Source organism: Coregonus clupeaformis, chromosome 26 (assembly GCF_020615455.1).
Source record: "Coregonus clupeaformis isolate EN_2021a chromosome 26, ASM2061545v1, whole genome shotgun sequence".
Taxonomy (NCBI): Eukaryota; Metazoa; Chordata; class Actinopteri; order Salmoniformes; family Salmonidae; genus Coregonus; species Coregonus clupeaformis.
The window spans coordinates 46,278,114-46,302,551 of NC_059217.1; the positions used below are offsets into that span (position 1 = coordinate 46,278,114).

The 24,438-nt window shown below is 45.2% G+C and overlaps 2 protein-coding genes and 7 non-coding genes across 10 annotated transcripts in view; 1 reads left to right on the forward strand and 8 right to left on the reverse strand.

Moving 5' to 3' along the window:
• Positions 1–9,195: 9,195 nt before the first annotated feature.
• LOC121540867 (60S ribosomal protein L4-B) lies at positions 9,196–17,462 on the reverse strand. Its single transcript, XM_041849986.2, has 10 exons — positions 17,366–17,462; positions 16,499–16,670; positions 15,724–15,830; positions 14,662–14,800; positions 12,787–12,911; positions 12,417–12,546; positions 11,009–11,165; positions 10,189–10,272; positions 9,773–9,893; positions 9,196–9,350 (listed from the first exon to the last, which is right to left on the reverse strand). Exons 1-10 carry the CDS (start codon positions 17,366–17,368, stop codon positions 9,255–9,257), a joined length of 1,134 nt encoding a protein of 377 aa, XP_041705920.2. The 5' UTR covers positions 17,369–17,462; the 3' UTR covers positions 9,196–9,254.
• On the reverse strand, positions 10,046–10,114 carry LOC121540996. Its single transcript, XR_005995641.1, has one exon. It is a non-coding gene; the product is annotated as a small nucleolar RNA SNORD18 (small nucleolar RNA).
• On the reverse strand, positions 10,823–10,890 carry LOC121541000. The gene has a single exon (XR_005995644.1). It is a non-coding gene; the product is annotated as a small nucleolar RNA SNORD18 (small nucleolar RNA).
• LOC121540998 lies at positions 12,637–12,706 on the reverse strand. Its single transcript, XR_005995642.1, has one exon. It is a non-coding gene; the product is annotated as a small nucleolar RNA SNORD18 (small nucleolar RNA).
• LOC121541002 lies at positions 13,844–13,944 on the reverse strand. Its single transcript, XR_005995646.2, has one exon. It is a non-coding gene; the product is annotated as a small nucleolar RNA SNORD16 (small nucleolar RNA).
• LOC121541003 lies at positions 14,955–15,053 on the reverse strand. Its single transcript, XR_005995647.1, has one exon. It is a non-coding gene; the product is annotated as a small nucleolar RNA SNORD16 (small nucleolar RNA).
• Positions 16,363–16,429, reverse strand: LOC121540999. The gene has a single exon (XR_005995643.1). It is a non-coding gene; the product is annotated as a small nucleolar RNA SNORD18 (small nucleolar RNA).
• LOC121541001 lies at positions 16,803–16,901 on the reverse strand. Its single transcript, XR_005995645.1, has one exon. It is a non-coding gene; the product is annotated as a small nucleolar RNA SNORD16 (small nucleolar RNA).
• A 97-nt stretch (positions 17,463–17,559) lies between the features above and the next one.
• The window catches only part of zwilch (zwilch kinetochore protein), a 44,955-nt gene continuing 38,076 nt past the window's right edge, over positions 17,560–24,438 (forward strand). The window contains exons 1-4 of one of the 2 annotated variants that reach the window (XM_041849981.2): positions 17,560–18,033; positions 22,175–22,304; positions 22,452–22,567; positions 24,165–24,385. In XM_041849981.2, coding sequence (XP_041705915.1) covers positions 17,984–18,033; positions 22,175–22,304; positions 22,452–22,567; positions 24,165–24,385 — 517 coding nt within the window. In that variant the 5' untranslated portion in view covers positions 17,560–17,983. The remainder of the gene's footprint in view (positions 18,034–22,174; positions 22,305–22,451; positions 22,568–24,164; positions 24,386–24,438) is intronic. The other variant, XM_041849980.2, reaches the window with a different exon arrangement.

Sequence of the window (24,438 nt, forward strand, 5' to 3'; positions counted from 1 at the left end):
GAGTGGATAAGCCAGTTAGTGTTCCAATGTTATTTACATGTTCTTTATTCTGCCTTATTGTGTGTGTGTGAGTGAGTGTGTGTGTGTAAGTGAGTGGATGTGTGTGTGTGTGGGGGGCGCACTCAGAGCCATACATTAAGAGATATATGGCCAAAGATATGACTCCGCTTGTTTGCGTCCGTGTGTTACCATACCATGCTACAGGCTTTGGTTTGCCATTTCTATTTCGCGGTTGGACATTAGCATGTGTGGCGCACCGATTGGCGTCACCTTGTTAGTCAGTATGTGTTACACCTGTGCTGGCTCGTCACCTCGTTAGTCAGTGTGTGTTACACCTGTGCTGGCTCGTCACCTCGTTAGTCAGTATGTGTTACACCTGTGCTGGCTCGTCACCTCGTTAGTCAGTGTGTGTTACACCTGTGCTGGCTCGTCACCTCGTTAGTCAGTGTGTGTTACACCTGTGCTGGCTTGTCACCTCGTTGGTCAGTATGTGTTACACCTGTGCTGGCTTGTCACCTCGTTAGTCAGTATGTGTTACACCTGTGCTGGCTCGTCACCTCGTTAGTCAGTATGTGTTACACCTGTGCTGGCTCGTCACCTCGTTAGTCAGTATGTGTTACACCTGTGCTGGCTCGTCACCTCGTTAGTCAGTATGTGTTACACCTGTGCTGGCTCGTCACCTCGTTAGTCAGTATGTGTTACACCTGTGCTGGCTCGTCACCTCGTTAGTCAGGTGTGTTACACCTGTGCTGGCTCGTCACCTCGTTAGTCAGTATGTGTTACACCTGTGCTGGCTTGTCACCTCGTTAGTCAGTGTGTGTTACACCTGTGCTGGCTCGTCACCTCGTTAGTCAGTGTGTGTTACACCTGTGCTGGCTCGTCACCTCGTTAGTCAGTATGTGTTACACCTGTGCTGGCTCGTCACCTCGTTAGTCAGTATGTGTTACACCTGTGCTGGCTCGTCACCTCGTTAGTCAGTATGTGTTACACCTGTGCTGGCTCGTCACCTCGTTAGTCAGTATGTGTTACACCTGTGCTGGCTCGTCACCTCGTTAGTCAGTATGTGTTACACCTGTGCTGGCTCGTCACCTCGTTAGTCAGTGTGTGTTACACCTGTGCTGGCTCGTCACCTCGTTAGTCAGTATGTGTTACACCTGTGCTGGCTCGTCACCTCGTTAGTCAGTATGTGTTACACCTGTGCTGGCTCGTCACCTCGTTAGTCAGTATGTGTTACACCTGTGCTGGCTCGTCACCTCGTTAGTCAGTATGTGTTACAGCTGTGCTGGCTCGTCACCTCGTTAGTCAGTATGTGTTACACCTGTGCTGGCTCGTCACCTCGTTAGTCAGTATGTGTTACACCTGTGCTGGCTTGTCACCTCGTTAGTCAGTATGTGTTACACCTGTGCTGGCTCGTCACCTCGTTAGTCAGTATGTGTTACACCTGTGCTGGCTTGTCACCTCGTTAGTCAGTATGTGTTACACCTGTGCTGGCTTGTCACCTCGTTAGTCAGTGTGTGTTACACCTGTGCTGGCTCGTCACCTCGTTAGTCAGTGTGTGTTACACCTGTGCTGGCTTGTCACCTCGTTAGTCAGTGTGTGTTACACCTGTGCTGGCTCGTCACCTCGTTAGTCAGTATGTGTTACACCTGTGCTGGCTTGTCACCTCGTTAGTCAGTATGTGTTACACCTGTGCTGGCTCGTCACCTCGTTAGTCAGGATGTGTTACACCTGTGCTGGCTCGTCACCTCGTTAGTCAGTATGTGTTACACCTGTGCTGGCTCGTCACCTCGTTAGTCAGTATGTGTTACACCTGTGCTGGCTCGTCACCTCGTTAGTCAGTATGTGTTACACCTGTGCTGGCTCGTCACCTCGTTAGTCAGTATGTGTTACACCTGTGCTGGCTTGTCACCTCGTTAGTCAGTATGTGTTACACCTGTGCTGGCTCGTCACCTCGTTAGTCAGTGTGTGTTTCACCTGTGCTGGCTCGTCACCTCGTTAGTCAGTATGTGTTACACCTGTGCTGGCTCGTCACCTCGTTAGTCAGTATGTGTTACACCTGTGCTGGCTCGTCACCTCGTTAGTCAGTATGTGTTACACCTGTGCTGGCTCGTCACCTCGTTAGTCAGTATGTGTTACACCTGTGCTGGCTCGTCACCTCGTTAGTCAGTATGTGTTACACCTGTGCTGGCTCGTCACCTCGTTAGTCAGTATGTGTTACACCTGTGCTGGCTTGTCACCTCGTTAGTCAGTATGTGTTACACCTGTGCTGGCTTGTCACCTCGTTAGTCAGTATGTGTTTCACCTGTGCTGGCTTGTCACCTCGTTAGTCAGTATGTGTTACACCTGTGCTGGCTCATCACCTCGTTAGTCAGTATGTGTTTCACCTGTGCTGGCTTGTCACCTCGTTAGTCAGTATGTGTTACACCTGTGCTGGCTCGTCACCTCGTTAGTCAGTATGTGTTACACCTGTGCTGGCTCGTCACCTCGTTAGTCAGTATGTGTTACACCTGTGCTGGCTCGTCACCTCGTTAGTCAGTATGTGTTACACCTGTGCTGGCTTGTCACCTCGTTAGTCAGTATGTGTTACACCTGTGCTGGCTTGTCACCTCGTTAGTCAGTATGTGTTACAGCTGTGCTGGCTTGTCACCTCGTTAGTCAGTATGTGTTACACCTGTGCTGGCTCGTCACCTCGTTAGTCAGTATGTGTTACACCTGTGCTGGCTCGTCACCTCGTTAGTCAGTATGTGTTACACCTGTGCTGGCTCGTCACCTCGTTAGTCAGTATGTGTTACACCTGTGCTGGCTCGTCACCTCGTTAGTCAGTATGTGTTACACCTGTGCTGGCTTGTCACCTCGTTAGTCAGTATGTGTTACAGCTGTGCTGGCTTGTCACCTCGTTAGTCAGTATGTGTTACACCTGTGCTGGCTTGTCACCTCGTTAGTCAGTATGTGTTACAGCTGTGCTGGCTTGTCACCTCGTTAGTCAGAAGTTATTTTAAGAGTGGCTGGCCCAACGCTCCAGTTGTCTTGAGAGATGTGGAGGGTTAACACCTTTAGTTGGCGCGCCCTATTTGATTTCTAAAAACCAATCCTTTATCTGATGTCTTTAAGTTTGGTGTGGGTTTTAATTTAGTTTACCTCTTCTTGGGCAAATTTAGTGGGCTCTCATGGTGGGTGTCTTTTAGGGCCCAATTGTTGTTGATAGTCAACCTCCAGTGGACACCCCCATGAGTGTCTTTCAGAACCCCTCCTAAAAAACCTACCTGTTTCGTTTTGGTTGTTGGTCTTCTGTTAGTTCCCCCTTCTGTTTCAGCGACATTATTTGGTTTTCTTGCTGGGGAACGTAACAATAGGGCACAACCATCTCCATCCTTCTCCCGTTGTATTGGAATTACTGTCTTGTCATCAGGAGCTGCTGTCCTTCTGCAGGCAGACAGATGGTGGAATATAGGATGATGTCATGTGGTGTTGAGATGGAGGAAAAGTACTCCTGCTCTTCCGGTCAGTCCAGTCACACCAGACAACATCTGCTGTCCTGCAGTAGCCTAACGTAAGGATTAATGGAGGTGGTGATAACCTAACGTAAGGATTAATGGAGGTGGTGATAACCTAACGTAAGGATTAATGGAGGTGGTGATAACTTAACGTAAGGATTAATGGAGGTGGTGATAACTTAACGTAAGGATTAATGGAGGTGGTGATAACTTAACGTAAGGATTAATGGAGGTGGTGATAACTTAACGTAAGGATTAATGGAGGTGGTGATAACTTAACGTAAGGATTAATGGAGGTGGTGATAACTTAACGTAAGGATTAATGGAGGTGGTGATAACTTAACGTAAGGATTAATGGAGGTGGTGATAACTTAACGTAAGGATTAATGGAGGTGGTGATAACCTAACGTAAGGATTAATGGAGGTGGTGATAACTTAACGTAAGGATTAATGGAGGTGGTGATAACTTAACGTAAGGATTAATGGAGGTGGTGATAACTTAACGTAAGGATTAATGGAGGTGGTGATAACCTAACGTAAGGATTAATGGAGGTGGTGATAACCTAACGTAAGGATTAATGGAGGTGGTGATAACCTAACGTAAGGATTAATGGAGGTGGTGATAACTTAACGTAAGGATTAATGGAGGTGGTGATAACCTAACGTAAGGATTAATGGAGGTGGTGATAACCTAACGTAAGGATTAATGGAGGTGGTGATAACTTAACGTAAGGATTAATGGAGGTGGTGATAACTTAACGTAAGGATTAATGGAGGTGGTGATAACTTAACGTAAGGATTAATGGAGGTGGTGATAACTTAACGTAAGGATTAATGGAGGTGGTGATAACTTAACGTAAGGATTAATGGAGGTGGTGATAACTTAACGTAAGGATTAATGGAGGTGGTGATAACTTAACGTAAGGATTAATGGAGGTGGTGATAACTTAACGTAAGGATTAATGGAGGTGGTGATAACTTAACGTAAGGATTAATGGAGGTGGTGATAACTTAACGTAAGGATTAATGGAGGTGGTGAAGTGTTGTGACAACACACTAGTTCTCAGAGACCTGAGAGAAGTATAGTCCTAGGAATGCGTCCCAAATGCCACCCTATTCCCGATATAATGCACTACTTTTGACCCCCGTGGTTCCAGGTCTAAAGAAGTGCACTATATAGGAAATAGGGTGGCATTTGGGACGCTGTCCTAGTCAGCCTTCAGTGCTTCATGGAAACTGTAGCCGCGCACCACGATGGATCCATTACAATGAGGATCACTTTATATGTGCAGCTAAACCGATCTGATATGGCGATATCATACGGCTGGCCTATCATAGTTCACCTCTATCATGAATGAGAGGGTTGCTTGAAGCCAACTGTCGCAAACGCTTAAAAAAAGGGCCTCTAAGCCTACAGTGAGGGATCGAATACAGTTTTTCCCCCTCCCTGTAGATCCCTGTATCTATTTAGTTGCACTTGTTGAAGCTTTGTTTTTCTTATTTTCTTCCAACATGTCCAACACTGTAGGAACACGCTGTCGGCAGGACCATGTATGTCCAGAGCAGAGAGAGAAGACATTACATTCCTTTAGTGGTGTTGGGCAGGCTGAGGCAGGTGGGTAGGACAGAGCTAAAGACGGCACAGTATGAAGATAGGCTGAAACTGCTTCTCCAATAGAAATCCCAGATCACACTTGTAGGCGATGTCATGGCGACGGTGGCTAGATAAGCTCATGCGTAGCAACAGGTCTTCGGGTCTAACGGTCGTCTCGCCGCAGAGCTGCGCATGTGCAGGCCGTCAAATCAAAGGCACTCAGTCGATATAAAGTTGTTTTTGTCACTTTCACGAGGTTGGAGTAATAACGTGTTCAACTACTTAAGACATTGGCTCCAATCTAGGTTGTGCCTTTAGATTTCTAGAAAATGAACAACTAAGGAATAATCTTTCACTTCTCTCATTGACTTCCTGTTTGGTCTGATTGGTCTGTTTCGTAAGCGTTCCCGGAAGTCTCGCGATGTTGCGCCTCTGGGTTTAGAATCTCTGTGACAGAGCTATGGAATGTTGGTGTGGAGTGGAACACTAGAACACACAGCAACAGACTGGACCTGTAAAACTGCAATTCAGGTCTTTGGAAGGCAGGCAGGCAGAGAGAGAGACAGCCATAGGCTACATAACAGGGGCTTTCTGGAGAGAGACAGCCATAGGCTACATAACAGGGGCTTTCTGGAGAGAGACAGCCATAGGCTACATAACAGCTTGAGAGAGGCAAGGGGGCTTTCTGAGAGAGACAGCCATAGGCTACATAACAGGGGCTTTCTGGAGAGAGACAGCCATAGGCTACATAACAGGGGCTTTCTGGAGAGAGACAGCCATAGGCTACATAACAGGGGCTTTCTGGAGAGAGACAGCCATAGGCTACATAACAGGGGCTTTCTGGAGAGAGACAGCCATAGGCTACATAACAGGGGCTTTCTGGAATCAAATCAAATTGTATTTATTTGTCACATGCGTCGTAGACAACAGGTGTAGACTAACAGTGAAATGCTTACTTACGGGTCGTTTTCCAACAATGCAGAGTTAAAGATAAGATACAAAATAAAATAGAAATGGTGACAGTGAATAAGGAATCAAAATAAAGAGTAAAAATAACATGGCTGTATACAGGGACTAGCAGTACTGAGTCCATGTGCAGGGGTACGAGGTCCTTGAGTTAGCTATGTACTGTACATATGGGTAGGGGTAAAGTGACTAGCAGCAGTGTATGTGGTGAGTGTGAGTGTGTGTATGGCGTCAGGATGCGTGTGTGTGTGTGTGTGTTGGGGTGTCAGTGTAAGTATGTGTGAGTGTGTGGGTAGAGTCCAGTGTGTGTGCATAGGGTCAGTGCAAGAGAGTTAGTGCAAAAAAGGGTCAATGCAGGTAGTCTGGGTAACCATTTGATTAGCTATTTAGCAGTTTTGTTTAGTAGTCTTATGGCTTGGGTGTAGAAGCTGTTCAGGGTTCTGTCGGTTCCAGACTTAGTGCACTGGTACCGCTTGCCGTGCGGTAGCAGAAAGAACAGTCTGTGGCTTGGGTGGCAGGATTCGGACAATTCTTTGGGCCTTCCTCTGACACCGCCTGGTATAGAGGTCCTGGATGGCAGAGGAGCTCAGCCCCAGTGATGTACTGGGCCGTACGCACTACCCTCTGTAGTGCCTTGCGGTCGGATGCCAAGCAGTTGCCATACCAAGCGGTGATGCAGCCAGTCAAGACGCGCTCAATGGTGAAACTGTATAACTTCTTGAGGATCTGAGGACCCATGCCAAATCTGTTCAGTCTCCTGAGGGGGAAGAGGCATTGTCGTGCCCTCTTCATGACTATCTTGGTGTGTTTGGACCATGTTAGTTCGTTGGTGATGTGGACCCCAAGGAACTGGAAGCTCTAGACCTGCTCCACTACAGCCCCGTCGATGTGAATGGGGGCGTGCTCGGCCATTCGTTTCCTGTAGTTCACGATCAGCTCCTTTGTCTTGCTGATGTTGAGGGAGAGGTTGTTGTCATGGCACCACACTGCCAGGTTGTAGTGTACCTATGATAAAAATTACAGACCTCTACATGCTTTGTAAGTAGGAAAACCTGCAAAATCGGCAGTGTATCAAATACTTGTTCTCCCCACTGTATCCTACTTACTGTCATTAAGACTATTGTTAAGTAGTGTATATAGCCTACTTCTCATACTGTTTCAAGAAATATCCTACAGCAGTCAAATTCATTCCCTTGTTGTAATTTAACTACGGTGCATTCTGAAAGTATTCAGACCCCTTGCCTTACTCTAAAATGGATTAAATAAATAAAATGTCTCAATCTACACACAATACCCTATAATGACAAAGCAACAGGTTCATTTTCCCCCCAAATGTATATATATAAAAAAATATATTTCAAAAGTATTCAGACCCTTTGTTGAGACTTGAATTTGAGCTCAGGTGCATCCCGTTTCCATTGATCATCCTTGAAAGGTTTCTACAACTTTAATTTGAGTCCACCTGTGGTAAATTAAATTGATTGGACATGATTTGGAAAGGCACACACCTGTCTATTTAAGGTCCCACAGTTGACAGTGCATGTCAGAGCAAAAACCAAGCCATGAGGTCGAAGGAATTGTCCGTAGAGCTCCGAGACAGGATTGTGTCGAGGCACAGATCTGGGGAAGGGTACCAAAACATTTCTAGAGCATTGAAGGACCAAGAACACAGTGGCCTCCATCATTCTTAAATGGAATTAGTTTGGAACCACCCAGACTCTTCCTAGAGCTGGCCGCCCGGCCAAACTGAGCAATCGGGGGAGAAAGGGCCTTGGTCAGGGAGGTGACCAAGAACCCAATGGTCAATCTGACAGAGCTCCAGAGTTCCTCTGTGGAGATCGGATAACCTTTCAGAAGGACAACCATCTCTGCAGCACTCCACCAATCAGGCCTTTTTGGTAGTGGCCAGACGGAAGTCACTCCTCAGTAAAAGGCACATGACAGCCCGCTTGGAGTTTGCCAAAAGGCACCTAAAGGACTCTGACCATGAGAAACAAGATTCTCTGATCTGATGAAACCAAGATTGAACTCTTTGGCCTGAATGCCAAGCGTCACATCTGGAGGAAACCTGGCACCATCCCTACGGTGAAGCATGGTGGTGGCAGCATCATGCTATTGGGAATGTTTTTCAGCGGCAGGGATTGGGAGACTAGTCAGGATCGAGGCAAAGATGAACGCATCAAAGTACAGAGATCCTTGATGAAAACCTGCTCCAGAGTGCTCAGGACATCAGACTGGGGCGAAGGTTCACCTTCCAACAGCACAACGACACTAAGCACACAGCCAATACAACACAGGAGTGTTTTCGGGACAAGTCTCTGAATGTCCTTGAGTGGCCCAGCCAGAGCCCGGACTTGAACCCGATCGAACATCTCTGGAGAGACCTGAAAATAGCTGTGCAGTGACGCTCCCCATCCAACCGGACAGAGCTTGAGAGGATCTGCAGAGAAGAATGGGAGAAACTCCCCAAATACAGGTGTGCCAAGCTTGTAGCGTCATACCCAAGAAGACTCGAGGCTGTAATCGCTGCCAAAGGTGCTTCAACAAAGTACTGAGTAAAGGGTCTGAATACTTGTGTTTTATTTATTTTTATAAAATTCACAGAACATCTAAAAGACCTGTTTTTTCTTTGTCATTATGGGGTATTGTGTGTAGATTGATGAGAAGAAAACAATTTAATCAATATTAGAATAAGGCTGTAACATAACAAAATGTGGAAAAGGGGAAGGGGTCTGAATAAGGAACAAACGCAGCGACACAATTACCTTCTACTTAACGGATGAATTAAGGATGAGTTAGGAACGCCCCTCACCTGGTTGTCCAGGTCTTAAGGATGAGTTAGGAACGCCCCTCACCTGGTTGTCCAGGTCTTAAGGATGAGTTAGGAACGCCCCTCACCTGGTTGTCAGGGTCTTAAGGATGAGTTAGGAACGCCCCTCACCTGGTTGTCCAGGTCTTAAGGATGAGTTAGGAACGCCCCTCACCTGGTTGTCAGGGTCTTAAGGATGAGTTAGGAACGCCCCTCACCTGGTTGTCCAGGTCTTAAAATTGGACACATTCAAATGACATAACTAGAACCAACACACACTGCTCTCCATAACCTGCCATGTATTCAACATAAAAAAAAGAAGACAAATAGGATGATTTTATTTAGATTTTATTTGAAACCATCTGAACACCAGTCTGTTAGAAGAGCCGCTTTATGCCTTGGCGGGGGCCGCCTTTACGGGGGCTGCCTTGGCGGGGGCTGCCTTCTTGGCCGGCTTCTTCTTGGGCTTCAGCATCTTGGCCTTGATCTGTGTGTAGGGAGAGACACTCATGTAGACAGGACCTGGATGTATGGAGGTATTCATACTAGTAGTCACCCGAGTACCACATTATGGGTCATAATACCGGTTTTGACCCCAGGAACGGCTGCTGCCAATGGGGATCCTAATAAATACTATTGATGAATTGGGGCTGGTTTCCCAGATACAGATTAATCTTAGTCCTAGGGTAAAATATTTGATTAAGCTTAGTCCTAGGGTAAAATATTTGAGATTCTCCACTGAGCATGCTTAGTCCAGGACTAAGCTTAATCTGTGCCCGGGAAACCAGCCCTCGAAATATTTAGCCTTGTTCTGAGGGACAAAGCCTACTTGTCGGCCAGTTTCCATATTATCCAGGTCTTTATATGCAACCGGAGGGCCATAGCCGGCCATTTTGGTGGTATACTCACAGCCGGGTCATGCAGCAGGATGGCTTGACGTCTGGCTGTCTTGGCGTAGGGGTTCAGCTTCATCATGATTCTCAGGTTCTTCAGCGGGTTCTTCTTCAGGACCCTGCGCCTGATCTTCTTGCTGTGAGGAGACAGGAGAGACGGGGTCAGTAGGAGGGAGAATCTGTTGATATTCTGTGGTCCATGTGTTGAGAATGGTTGCACCTCAAAATAGCACACCATTTCCTATAAAGTGCACTACTTTTGACCAAAGCCAAAATTGGCTGTAAGGTCATGCTCAGGACTTCCATTAAAAATCAGGATTCAGAAACACGGACCTGAAGTGGAACCTCATCATGGCTTCATATCACAGTGGAGCAATAACGTACTACAGTACCCACAATGCTCTGTACTATATAAAAGTGAGCAGGGCTTACTTTGGTGCACGAAGTGCTTTCTGGATCTCCTCACTCTTCAGAATCCTGCTCAGATCTGTGTTGGTCATCTTGTGCATGGGCAGACTGGAGGAGACAGAGAGAGAGAGAGAGAGAGAGAGACAGAGACAGAGAGACAGAGAGAGAGACAGAGAGAGAGAGAGAGAGAGAGACAGAGACAGAGAGAGAGAGAAAGAGAGAGAGAGAGAGAGAGAGAGAGAGAGAGAGAGAGAGAGACAGAGAGAGAGGAGAGAGAGACAGAGAGAGAGGAGAGAGAGAGAGGAGAGAGAGACAGAGAGAGAGACAGAGAGAGACAGAGAGACAGAGACAGACAGAGAGCAGAGACAGAGAGAGAGAGAGAGAGAGAGAGAGAGAGAGAGAGAGAGAGAGAGAGAGAGAGAGAGAGAGAGAGGAGAGAGAGAGAGAGAGAGAGAGAGAGGAGAGAGAGAGAGGAGAGAGAGACAGAGAGAGAGAGAGAGAGACAGAGAGAGAGAGAGAGAGGGAGAGAGAGAGAGAGAGAGAGAGAGAGGGAGAGAGAGAGAGGGGCCAACGGTCAGGTCAGAACATAATTTACCTCTTATGATTGTTAGTGAGCAGCATGTGGTTTAGCAGCAGACCATTATAGAGCCTTTCACCAAAACTCAGAACTTCTGGTAGATATCAGGATTCAGAAACACGGACCGAAGTGGAAGCTCATCACTGTAGAAAATTAAAAAGCTCTCAAATCTGTTACCAACTCTGCTCACTACAACCCCAGATTAGCAACTTAAAATTTCAACCAGTTTTACTGGCTGGGACACTACATAACCCTCATTTGACTCACTTGTAGTCCACCTTGAGAGAGGCAGATTTGCGCCAGGTTCCGTAAAGCTGGTCCAGCTTGCGGAAGGCGGACTCGGTCCAGATACAGAAGCGACCGACGTGACCACCGGGGGCGAGCCGGAGCAGGTTCAGCTTGTTCACGTTCTGCAGGGTGATGCCTGGGAGAACGACCATCAAATACAAAATTAATAAACATTGTGGCAATTTAACCCGATGCTTAAATCTACAGTGGAAAATATGCCATCAAAAAGAAAAAAGTATTCATTATTTTTACAGAGAACTAGTATCCATTGACATTTTGTATTCAGTTTCATGAGTGAAAAGGTTGGGCTCAGAACGTCCATTGAAATCACGGTGTTCAGAAACATGGACCTGACGTGCGAAGTCACCATACACTACATGGCCAAAAGTATGTGGACAGCCCTTCAAATTAGTGGATTCAGCCACACCCGTTGCTGACAGGTGTATAAAAATCAAGCACACGACCATGCAATCTCCATAGACAAACACAGGCAGTAGAATGGCCTTACTGAAGAACTCAGTGACTTTCAATGTGGCACAGTCATAGGATGCCACCTTTCCCACAAGTCAGTTGGTCAAATGTTTGCCCTGCTAGAGCTGTAAGTGCTGTTATTGTGAAGTGGAAACGTCTAGGAGCAACAACGGCTGTAACAGCAGCATAGGGGCGACCACTACTAGCTAGCTCTTTCTTCACTGACATAAAAAGCTTGCTTAGCCTTTTTAAATGACCCTGATGCTGTAGACATGCAGCCCCACAATTAAAGAGGAACTGATTATCAGAAATCAGTCGTAGACCCCACCCACACCAGGGTAGACCCCACCCACCCACACCAGGGTAGACCCCACCCACCCACACCAGGGTAGACCCCACCCACCCACACCAGGGTAGACCCCACCCACCCACACCAGGGTAGACCCCACCCACCCACACCAGGGTAGACCCCACCCACCCACCCACACCAGGGTAGACCCCACCCACCCACCCCAGGGTAGACCCCACCCACCCACCCCAGGGTAGACCCCACCCACCCACACCAGGGTAGACCCCCACCCACCCACACCAGGGTAGACCCCCCACCCACCCACACCAGGGTAGACCCCACCCACCCACACCAGGGTAGACCCCACCCACCCACCCCAGGGTAGACCCCACCCACCCACACCAGGGTAGACCCCACCCACCCACACCAGGGTAGACCCCACCCACCCACACCAGGGTAGACCCCACCCACCCACACCAGGGTAGACCCCACCCACCCACCCCAGGGTAGACCCCACCCACCCACACCAGGGTAGACCCCACCCACCCACACCAGGGTAGACTCCACCCACCCATACCAGGGTAGACCCCACCCACCCACACCAGGGTAGACACTACCAATACATACCAGGGATGTTTCTGAATGCCTTGGTGACGCCTTGGTCTTGGTTGTAGATGATGCACGGTCCTTTGCGCTGGATACGCCTGCGATTCCTCATCTTACCTTTACCGGCACGCATGCGCTGGGACGCGTACACCTGCACAGATCCACAATATCACGGATCATCTCATGTCAACAAAAGGAGACAACAGCCGTGCTTTTATGTTGCTAATATCAGGGATTTGTTATGCTCAGGACTTCACATTAAAAATCAGGATTCAGAAACACGGACCTGAAGTGGAACCTCATCATGGCTTCGTTTCACTATACAGTACAAACGCACGAAAAGTCAACGAGGACCAGTGAGACAGTATTAAGTATAGCTAATATTATTAACCTTCTTGATGTCGTTCCAGGCCTTGAGTTTCTTCAGCAGCAGCACAGCCTCCTTTGTCTTCTTGTAACCTTCCACTTTATCTTCAACTACCAGGGGAACCTCTGGGATCTCCTCAATACGGTGTCCTGGAGGAAGGAGACCATCCAGTACAGGCTTCAGATTATTATACAGATCCTTTATGTTCTAAAAGTTATTTTGCTCAGAATTTTTATACATATACATGCGTCCTGAAGGAAAAAATGACAAGGTCAGAACCTTTCTAATTAGGGTTGAGAAGTATCCAGATCGCCATACCGTTTCTGTACCGTACTAGGTAATAATAAGGTACAGTGCATCTCACATTACTTTTGGGTTGTAATCATAATGCTCACATGAATATATGTTAATGTTAATGTCATTGTCACTCAAAATGTAGTTCCTAGTAGAATAACGTTACAATGAAAATGTCATGTTAAATAAACTTATTTTATATTAATACTGCCCCCGAAAAAGGTTCAGACAAACTCAATCGGTATATGGTGGTCCTCTGTAGCTCAGCTGGTAGAGCACGGCGCTTGTAACGCCAGGGTAGTGGGTTCGATCCCCGGGACCACCCATACACAAAAAAAAATGTATGCACGCATGACTAAGTCGCTTTGGATAAAAGCGTCTGCTAAATGGCATATTATTATTATATGACGCGAGACATTTGACAGAAGTACCGAAAGTAACAAATTCTAGTACCGAACTGTTTGTCACGTTCTAGTAGCTAGTGAAGTACTGAGCTTTTGTTATGCAACACTAATGGCTACAACTCAAGTAACAGCTACATTATTTTTTTTAAATTATTATTTTACATTTTATTCATTTAGCAGACGCTCTTATCCAGAGCGACTTACAGGAGCAATTAGGGTTAAGTGCCTTGCTCAAGGATACACAGATTAGTCGGCTCGGGGATTAGAACCAGCGACCTTTCGGTTACTGGCACAACGCTCTTAACCACTAAGCTACCTGCCGCCACATTTATGTTGCAACATGTACAGCTTCTCTAGGACAGGCACATGTTAAAAAGACATCTTGCTCAGAATTATTATTTCGTCAACCCACTGTGGCAGCTGTAAGACAGTCGGCAAACCGTCACCGCACACAGAGTCAGACGCAAATTACACCATCATAGCAAGACTTATGGATGGACATTACAAGAGCCTGCGATTCTAGCCACATTTTTATTCATCTGGATTTTTTTTTTTGAATTAATATTTTGTAAAGGTACAAAATATTAATTAATATTGTATTTTCCATTCGTTGTATTTCACATACATAACTAAGTTTGCTACGGATAGTCCTAAGTATTTCCCTCTTTGTAGGTTTGTTAATGTTATCTCTTACCATCCCTTGCCAAATACATTTTGAAACCGCACTATGAAGTTCAGCCCAATAGCCTGAAGGGGGAGCCATGGGAAGCATTAAACTACCAAAATTAAGCCGTGGCAATATATTCATTTTGACAATAGATATTCTGCCAGTTAAAGCAACTGGGACGTCAATCCATCTATGGAGATGGGATTTAATTGATTTTGAGTGTTCTGTTAACGTTTCTGGCAACGGCTTATCTAAGAAAGGAAATATATCTACTCCTAAATATGTACAATTGGAAACGATTGGGATTCCATAAGTAGAGATTGAGTCCTTCATCTGGGTTGAGAGAGGCAGTGGGGCTGATTTGGTTAAAATATCTAAAATTAGAAATGCATAAATACACACAGAACAGGTCTCTAACAAAATGATTCTCTAACGAGAAACTAAAAAACGTAAATGAAAAATCTATATTCGGGGTCCATAACACTGCTAAAAACTAAAACAAAGCTGTGCATCAAAGGATGGTGGGCGGCGTACCTTTGGACATGACGAGAGCGGGCAGGGCGGAGGCAGCCAGGGCGGAGCAGATGGCGTAACGCTTCTGGGTGGTGTTGATCCTGCGGTGCCAGCGGCGCCAGGTCTTGGTGGGGGCGAACATGCGGCCTCCACGACACATCTACAGTCAACCAGGGTCAAGGAAATCTAGCAAGCAACGCTAATGGATGAAGAAACTTCTTGAAGAGCTCGCTTACTGGACACGTTTAGCCAGGGTATCGCCATGATTGTGCGTTTTTAGTTCGGGAAACCGGCCCAAATGTTTGCGAGTATCTTGCTCAGACTCAAGGTTCGTCAGCCACTTGTGCCAGCTTATGACATCAGGCATAATGTCACTGATCACAGTGTAGGACGCAAATTACACCATCACTGCAAGCCTCCGAATGTCTGCCTACCTCAGCATGAACCACCATGTGCTGTGTTCATTAGGCGACAAACGGATGAAAAAACTGTTCTGAGCAATCAGTATTTGTACAATAACTGACTCCCCACTGCAAAACGTTTTGTTGCGATGTGCCCTAATGAACACAGACCAGGTAGCCCATATCTATACCCACACAGACATTGTGAGATTTAAGGGGACGATAAAAGGAAATTACTTTTTTTTTTTTTTTTTTACAACCAAATCTGTATTTTGGATGTAAATATCATGTTATATGAGTGTCCAGACACTTGTGATGGAACGTTATTTTTTTTTACGTCCCAATCAGCAATAGACTTCCTCATCCTGCAGCATGGGGGCTATAATAAAACATTAAAAGCTCCAAAAAAAAACACACTTTTAGAAATGGCAAAGCTTTAAGTATAGTGATAGAGGTCTTTAGAGGTTGTACACATGAAGCAGTCAACCCGAAATTGAGATTACACCTTTTTTTGGGCGACTTCAGCGATACTGCGGCCTACAGGGAGAATGGCAAAGCTGGATAGTATAATCTTAAGTGTCTGGACAGTTCTATAACATGCCATTTACATCCAAAATACAGGTTTGGTTGTAAAAAGTTGACTTCACCTTGAAGGGGAATGTTAACCTGTCAGAGAGGATACATTCCCGAAGGCTCCCTGTCCAGAGCGGTGGGTACCACCTCCCCTCACACGGGGTATACGGGCCACGGCCCGGCCTGTACCCCAGGACTCAGCACTGGTCTGGTGACCTGGAACACATAACAACCTTTGTGTGTCAATGGATAGATATACTTAACATAAATATAAAATGCAATTTAATTTACAAATATTTTACAGAGTTAGTTCATATATAAAAAAAGAAACCCGTCAATATAAATAAATTCATTAAGCCCTATTCTAGGATTTCAAATGACCGGGAATACAGACGTTGGGAGGCGGCTTATGGTAGAGAAATGAACATTCAATTTTCTGGCAACTACTAAAATTGACATTTCTTCAGTCAGCATGCCAATTGCACACTCCCTCCAAAACTTGAGACATCTGTGGCATTGTGCTGTGTGACAATCATGCTGTTTAATCACCTGTCAGGTGGATGGATTATCTTGGGGGGGGGGGGGGATGCTCACTAACAAGGATGTAAACACATTTGGCCACAATTTTAGAGAAATAAACTTTATGAGTATGGAAACTTTCTGGAATATTTTATTTCAGCGCATGAAACACGGGATCAACACTTTACATGTTGCTTTTATCTTTTTTGTTCAGTGGTACAGGTGAAAGCCCTTCAGAACTTCTAGTATAATCAGGTTTCAGAAACACGGACCGAAGTTAAAACTCATCACCAAAGCTTTCACCTGTCTCCAAAACCACAAAGCATTCCTTATTTGATTGAATAAATGTTGAAAAGATCACTCACCGGCCAGCCCGCTGACAGCGTAGGGCTGACGACTGTTCTTGCGCATGTTGGTGTGCACGAAGTTGACAATGTCGGGGCGGATGGGAGCCTTGAACACCGCAGGCATAACGACATTTTTGCCTGAGCTTTCTCCTTTCTCGGAGTAGATCGAGATTAAAGGCCGGGCACAAGCCTACGGGAGAGAAAAGTCAAAATCAGATGCAAGTTCTTACAACGTACCTAATCGTATGTTGCTAACTAGCCAACGACACGCTACATGTCACATTATTAACGTTACCTAGCTACATGTAGCTAATGATCATCTTGCTCAGACTCAGTTATCGTCATTCACTTGCGCCAGTATATGACAGTAGGCATCTGTCGACTGATTGCAAAGTAGGACGCAAATTACACCATCATAGCAAGTACATGTAAAATCCTGATTTTCTCAGTCCCGCTAGCCGCCATGCTAGTACCTAGCTAGCTAGCACGCTAACCAAATCATTTGTCAGTTTCGGATTAATTATCTGTAGCTGGCTAGCTAGTTGGCTAGCTTCCGCAAATGTGTAAGTGATCTATAGTTTACTAAGTACATATTCAAAACAGTTGCGTGAAGAAATGTGTACTGGTTTACGAACTTCACGTATATTTGATAAAACCCGGCTATACGGCCTGTGGTTGAAAAGAAAAGCACACGTGTGACTTGGCTAGAACAGCGCCCAGCCAAAACGGCTCCTCGTGTCAAACTTCGTTCAAAGATTACCATAGAATAAGTTAAATTGTATTGTCTAACAAACACATTGGCTTGAGAAGTCTTTTGTTTTTGCAATATCGATTAATCGCTAATATTAAATGGTATTTGCTGATGAAAGAAGCTAGAATTCTCACCATTTTTATATTTTTGTCTCGGCTCGCCTGGAACCACGCTCCTTACTCAATGGCGGCCACAGTAGAAAAGGAAGTTGGCAAGGCAACTCACAGGATACATGCTTCCGACAACGTCACACTTCCGACAACTGAAACTTTCAATAAATTAAATACTACATAGAGGCATATTTTTCGATTCTAAGTCTATATATGTACTCTTTCAATTTATGAACATTTAATATCGAACTTGGAAATACTATACAACGGCGAAAAAAAATGTACATAAATGGGATTACCTAGGTCCCTACTGCGCAGTACGGCGGAGGAAACAAGTGTGGTGACCGGACTACTTTCGTAATAATTATTTCCTGAAATTATATATTTTTTTCTTAAATGTAGCTACCACACGAGCCAGTTGCGTGACAATACGTATTTTGTCTTACACTTTTTTTGTAAAAATATTAAAAGATCAAAAATAGTTTGTGTTCGTATGGCCGACTGATGACGTCAAGAGTTCACTGGCTGTATTGGCGCGAAACGTCAAATTCAATCGTAGCTCCAACTTTTATTTAACGTTTTTTTTTAAACTTCATAACACCAACTAGCATTACTATTTTTGGTAACTAGCTACCTAATGAAATGGGCTCCAAGATCATCGCCGACGCTTTACAGTTTTCGAAAATGCTTCGGTGAGTTCACGTTTTCAAATGTGTGGCTAGCTACTCTGTCTCCTGTTTGATATTCTTTACTTAGCTAGCTAACGTAACTAAGTTAACTAAACACTGATTAGTGCCAGCAAAAGTTTAGTGGAGGAGGAATAATGGTCTGGGGCTGTTTTTCATAGTTCGGGTTAGGCCCCTTAGTTCCAGTGAAGGGAAATCTTAACGCTACAGTATACAATTACATTATAGGGCGATTATGTGCTTCCAAGTTTGTGGCGACAGTGAATAGTGTATAAGAGGAATACAGAGGATGGAGAGAGAGTGGTCAGCGGAGATGAATGAATTGAGCAAGAAGGGAACAGTGAAGACCGAGATGTATGTGTAAATTAATGTTTAATTCATAGGCTCTGCTGTTAATCCACCATTCGTATGTTAGCCTATATATTAGGCCTAGCCTACTACAGTGAATTTAGACGACAACCACCTGTGCAAATGCAAGCCAGAGAAAAAAACAAGATTTTTGAAGCACGTTTTGTGCCATTTAATTTAAGTTGAACATCGCTAAATGCTTCCAGTTTAATTAAATGTGCAATTTAAAAAAGTATAATGTCTAGGCATATTTAATGAAACCCTGGCTGTTGGCATGCATTTACATTTAAGTCATTTAGCAGACGCTCTTATCCAGAGCGACTTACAAATTGGTGCATTCAATTTAGGATAGCCAGTGGGACAACCACTCCCTTTTTAAAAAAAAATTAATGGTGGGGGGTAGAATGATTACTGTTATACTATTCCAGGTATTCCTTTTAGAGTTGGGGTTTCAAGTGTCTCCGGAAGGTGGTCAGTGAATCCAGAGTCCCCTGTAGCTCAGTTGGTAGAGCATGGCGCTTGCAACGCCAAGGTTGTGGGTTCGTTTCCCACGGGGGGCCAGTATGAAAAAAGTATGCACTCACTAACTGTAAGTCGCTCTGGATAAGAGCGTCTGCTAAATGACGTAAATGTAAATGAATCCGCTGTCCTGGCGTCGTGGGGGAGCTTGTTCCACCATTGGGGTGCCAGAGCAGTGAATAGCTTTGACTGGGCTGAGCGGGAACTGTGCTTCCGTAGAGGTAGGGGAGCTAGCAGGCCAGATGTGGATGAACATAGTGCCCTCGTTTGGGTGTAGGGTCTGATCAGAGCCTAAGGTAAGGAGGTGCTGTTCCTCCTCACAGCTCCGTAGGCAAGCACCATGGTCTTGTAGTAGATGCGAGCTTCAACTGGAAGCCAGTGGAGTGTGCGAAGGAGCGGAGTGACATGAGAGAACTTGGGAAGGTTGAACACCAGACGGGCTGCAGCATTCTGGATGAGTTGTAGGGGTTTAATGGCACAGGCAGGGAGCCCAGCCAACAGCGAGTTGCAGTAATCCAGACCTTAGATGACAAGTGCCTGGATTAGGACCTGTGCTGCTTTCTGTGTAAGGTAGAGTCGTACTCTGTGAATGTTGTAGAGCATGAACCTGCAAGATCGGGTCACCGCTTTGATGTTAGCGGAGAACGACAGGGTGTTGTCCAGGGTCACGCCAAGGTTCTTTGCACTCTGGGAGGAGGACACAATGGAGTTGTCAACCGTGATGGTGAGATCATGGAGCGGGCAGTCCTTCCCCGGGAGGAAGAGCAGCTCCGTCTTGCCGAGGTTCAGCTTGAGGTGGTGATCCGACATCCACACTGATATGTCTGCCAGACATGCAGAGATGCGTGTAGCTCAGTTGTTAGAGCATGTCACTTTGCAATGCCAGGGTTGTGGGTTCGATTCCCACGGGGAGCCAGGGGGGGCAGTCGCTCCGGATAAGAGCGTCTGCTAAATGACTAAAATGTAAATGTAAGGGGGAAAGGAGAAAATGAATTGTGTGTCATCTGCGTAGCAATGATAGGAGAGACCATGTGAGGATATGACCGAGCCAAGTGACTTGGTGTATAGAGAGAATAGGAGAGGTCCTAGAACTGAGCCCTGGGGGACACCAGTGGTGAGAGCATGTGGTGCGGAGACAGATTCTCGCCACGCCACCTGGTAGGAACGACCTGTCAGGTAGGACGCAATCCAAGAGTGAGCAGCGCCGGAGATGCCCAACTCGGAGAGGGTGGAGAGGAGGATCTGATGGTTCACTGTATCAAAGGCAGCGGATAGGTCTAGAAGGATAAGAGCAGAGGAAAGAGAGTTAGCTTTAGCAGTGCGGAGAGCCTCTGTGACACAGAGAAGAGCAGTCTCAGTTGAATGACCAGTCTTGAAACCTGACTGGTTTGGATCAAGAAGGTAATTCTGAGATAGATAGCAGGAGAGTTGGCTAGAGATGGCATGCTCAATAGTTTTGGAGAGAAAAGAAAGAAGGGATACTGGTCTGTAGTTGTTGACATCGGAGGGATCGAGTGTAGGTTTTTTGAGGAGGGGTGCAACTCTCGCTCTCTTGAAGACGGAAGGGACATAGCCAGCGGTCAAGGATGAGTTGATGCGCAAGGTGAGGTAAGGGAGAAGGTCTCCGGAAATGGTCTGGAGAAGAGAGGAGGGGATAGGGTCAAGTGGGCAGGTTGTTGGGCGGCCGGCCGTCACAAGTCGCAAGATTTCATCTGGAGAGAGAGGGGAGAAAGAAGTCAAAGCATAGGGTAGGGCAGTGTGAGCAGGACCAGCGGTGTCATTTGACTTAATAAATGAGAATCGGATGTCGTCAACCTTCTTTTCAAAATGGTTGACGAAGTCATCCACAGAGGGGGAGGAGAAGGTGGCAAAGAGCTTCCTAGGGTTAGAGGCAGAGGCTTGACATTTAGAGTGGCAGAAAGTGGCTTTAGCAGCAGAAACAGAGGAAGAAAATGTAGAGAGGAGGGAGTGAAAAGATGACAGGTCAGTTCACACCAGCAGGATGGGGGGGGTGCTTTTCATTAGGAGGGACTAACGTGGGATCGCGAAAACAATGATTATGATCACATCTCCTCAATTTTAAATACTAGGCCTATAATGTAGCGTGTGCCTACTTTCTGATGGACTACAGCTCAGATTTGGAAGGTGTACGAGGTTTTTGAATACGTTTTTAGGAGAAATGTGGTGTGTGTGTGTGTGTTTGGTGGCTTTGATTGATGGATCCTTTTAGGGTGTGTGTGAGTTCGCTAATTCTCTCTGTTTGTTCAGAAAGTTTCCTAAAGTAGCCTGTCTGGACTCCATCTCTTAATAAGAGAGGAGGGACAAATAATATAACTGAAATGAGCATAGCAAATTGTAAAAAATGTAAACAAGTCATTGTGTTCAGCATATGTGGGCTCCAGAGTGGCGCAGCGGTCTAAGGCACTGCATCTCGATTCCAGGCTGAATCTCAATCTGGTGGTGATTGTTGGTCCCATAGGGCGGCGCACAATTGGCCCACACACAATTGGTCCAGCGTCGTCCGGGGTAGGCGTCATTGTAAATAAGAATTTGTTCTCGATTGAATCTTGTAGGCTAATATTCTCCATATTATTAATCTCTCTCTCGTTACGAAGTCCTCTAGCCACTTTGTACAACATGATCTTGCATTGACACGTATCTTCTCACAAGGGAATTACCGCAGCAGGTCGTAAGGGTGTTTTTTTGTTGTCGTTCTAAAAAGTTTGCGCCAAATTTGCGTACGCCCCCATGTTCCATAACGTTGTCATGGAAAATATGAATGTTGTTTCCAACTACCAATCAGCAACTGAACGTTGAGTGGAATGTTAGCTAAAGAGACTAGTACCGAGGCTAGTCAAGCCAGGTATGGACTTACAAAAAAATATGTAAATAAAAATTGCGCTACAAGCAACCCAAAAAATTTATTGTCTGGAAATAATCTATATTGTTTTCTGACCAAGTGTGTATGTGTCTCCAGTGGTTGCTTGTGCAGTTTTATTTAGACCTTTTTTGGAAGTATGTACAGGGAGTGACTGTAGTAAATGGTAAATGACAATAGTTGCTCAGCAAAACTCCATATTTGGTGAGTATTGTAACTAAGTTATTTTTTGACATTTTTATAATGCTTGCAGAGCTGTCTAATGGGACAATTACTGGGTAGCTAACTGGGCTAGAGAGGAGAGATGTCATGTTCATGATCTCCTCCTCTGTCCAGATACTGGTTCAGCTAATCATCAATGTTTTTTTGTGTGTTTTTTTTTAATGCATTTATGATTTTTAGGACTCTTCAAGAGGAATGCGAAGACTCCAGTATATATGAGGAAGACATTCAGATACTGAGAGTGAATGGAGAGAAACAGCTACACTACATCTACAGTGGTGACAAACCAGTCTTCATCTGTGAGAGAACTGTAAGTTCTGCTCTGTCAAGCCATCCTATTTATGAGTGCCTTTGCATTATTCGTTTGTATTACTGTACTGTATTTCCATTTAGACAATCAATTCACCCAATCGTTCCAATTTTGATCCACTATTTTACTGTATTGTCATGTGACAAGGCCCCACAGGTTGACCCTGAAGATGAGAAAATGGATGAGACGCACTCTGATGATGAGACAAATCATGAAGCCAAGATAGAGTTGGGGCCGCAGCCTCTCACCATCATGAAAGCAAGGTCTTCTTCTCCTCCTCCTCCTTCTCCATCTTCTTCTCCATCTTCTTCTCCAACTTCTTCTCCTCCTCCTCCTCCCCCATCTTATCCTCCATCTTGTTCTTCATGTTCTTCTCCTCATCTTGTTCTTCATGTTCTTCTCCTCCATCTTGTTCTTCCTCTTCTTCTTCTCCTCATCCTCCATCTTGTTCTTCATATTCTTCTCCTCATCCTCCATCTTGTTCTTCATGTTCTTCTCCTAATCTTGTTCTTCATGTTCTTCTCCTCCATCTTGTTCTTCCTCTTCTTCTTCTCCTCCTCCTCCATCTTGTTCTTCTTGTTCTTCTTCCAGTGTTAGTAGTGTTTCTACATTTACAATTGTATTAATATGAAACCATGGTAATAGTACCCTGTCTGTTAATATGAAACCATGGTAATAGTACCCTGTCTGTTAATATGAAACCATGGTAATAGTACCCTGTCTGTTAATATGAAACCATGGTAATAGTACCCTGTCTGTTAATATGAAACCATGGTAATAGTACCCTGTCTGTTAATATGAAACCATGGTAATAGTACCCTGTCTGTTAATATGGAACCATGGTAATATTACCCTGTCTGTTAATATGAAACCATGGTAATAGTACCCTGTCTGTTAATATGAAACCATGGTAATAGTACCCTGTCTGTTAATATGAAACCATGGTAATAGTACCCTGTCTGTTAATATGAAACCATGGTAATAGTACCCTGTCTGTTAATATGAAACCATGGTAATAGTACCCTGTCTGTTAATATGAAACCATGGTAATAGTACCCTGTCTGTTAATATGGAACCATGGTAATAGTACCCTGTCTGTTAATATGAAACCATGGTAATTGTACCCTGTCTGTTAATATGAAACCATGGTAATAGTACCCTGTCTGTTAATATGAAACCATGGTAATAGTACCCTGTCTGTTAATATGAAACCATGGTAATAGTACCCTGTCTGTTAATATGAAACCATGGTAATAGTACCCTGTCTGTTAATATGAAACCATGGTAATAGTACCCTGTCTGTTAATATGAAACCATGGTAATAGTACCCTGTCTGTTAATATGAAACCATGGTAATAGTACCCTGTCTGTTAATATGAAACCATGGTAATAGTACCCTCTCTGTTAATATGAAACCATGGTAATAGTACCCTCTCTGTTAATATGAAACCATGGTAATAGTACCCTGTCTGTTAATATGAAACCATGGTAATAGTACCCTGTCTGTTAATATGAAACCATGGTAATAGTACCCTCTCTGTTAATATGAAACCATGGTAATAGTACCCTGTCTGTTAATATGAAACCATGGTAATAGTACCCTCTCTGTTAATATGAAACCATGGTAATAGTACCCTGTCTGTTAATATGAAACCATGGTAATAGTACCCTCTCTGTTAATATGAAACCATGGTAATAGTACCCTGTCTGTTAATATGAAACCATGGTAATAGTACCCTCTCTGTTAATATGAAACCATGGTAATAGTACCCTCTCTGTTAATATGAAACCATGGTAATAGTACCCTGTCTGTTTGTCCCTATACCTGTTCAGATGTTGAACTGTGTTCTCTGCTTACAGGCAGCTGTTGTCTTGGTACACCATGTCGCAGAACACCAACGTATCTCCAGCGGTGTCCTCAGCTCCGCTGCTTCCTCCAGCGCTCTCCCCAGCCCCACTGCTCCCTCTCTGGGTACGTTGTGACATGGCCGACCCTGCTGGTACCACCTGGTTAGGAGCAGAGACCGTCTGCACCGGCAACAAAGTCTCCGGGGTGAAGCTATACTCTGTCACGTGTACAGGTAAGAGTAGAGACAGTCATTCATTTTTTAAGAGCTCATATCAAAAACATTGA

Coding starts and splice junctions, on each gene's coding strand:
- LOC121540867 (XM_041849986.2), bottom strand. Junction 15,831..16,498: donor CGCTGTCAGCGGGCTGGCCG/GTGAGTGATCTT, acceptor TATGTGTTCCAG/GTCACCAGACCAGTGCTGAG. Junction 12,912..14,661: donor CGCTCTCGTCATGTCCAAAG/GTACGCCGCCCA, acceptor TCCTTCCTCCAG/GACACCGTATTGAGGAGATC.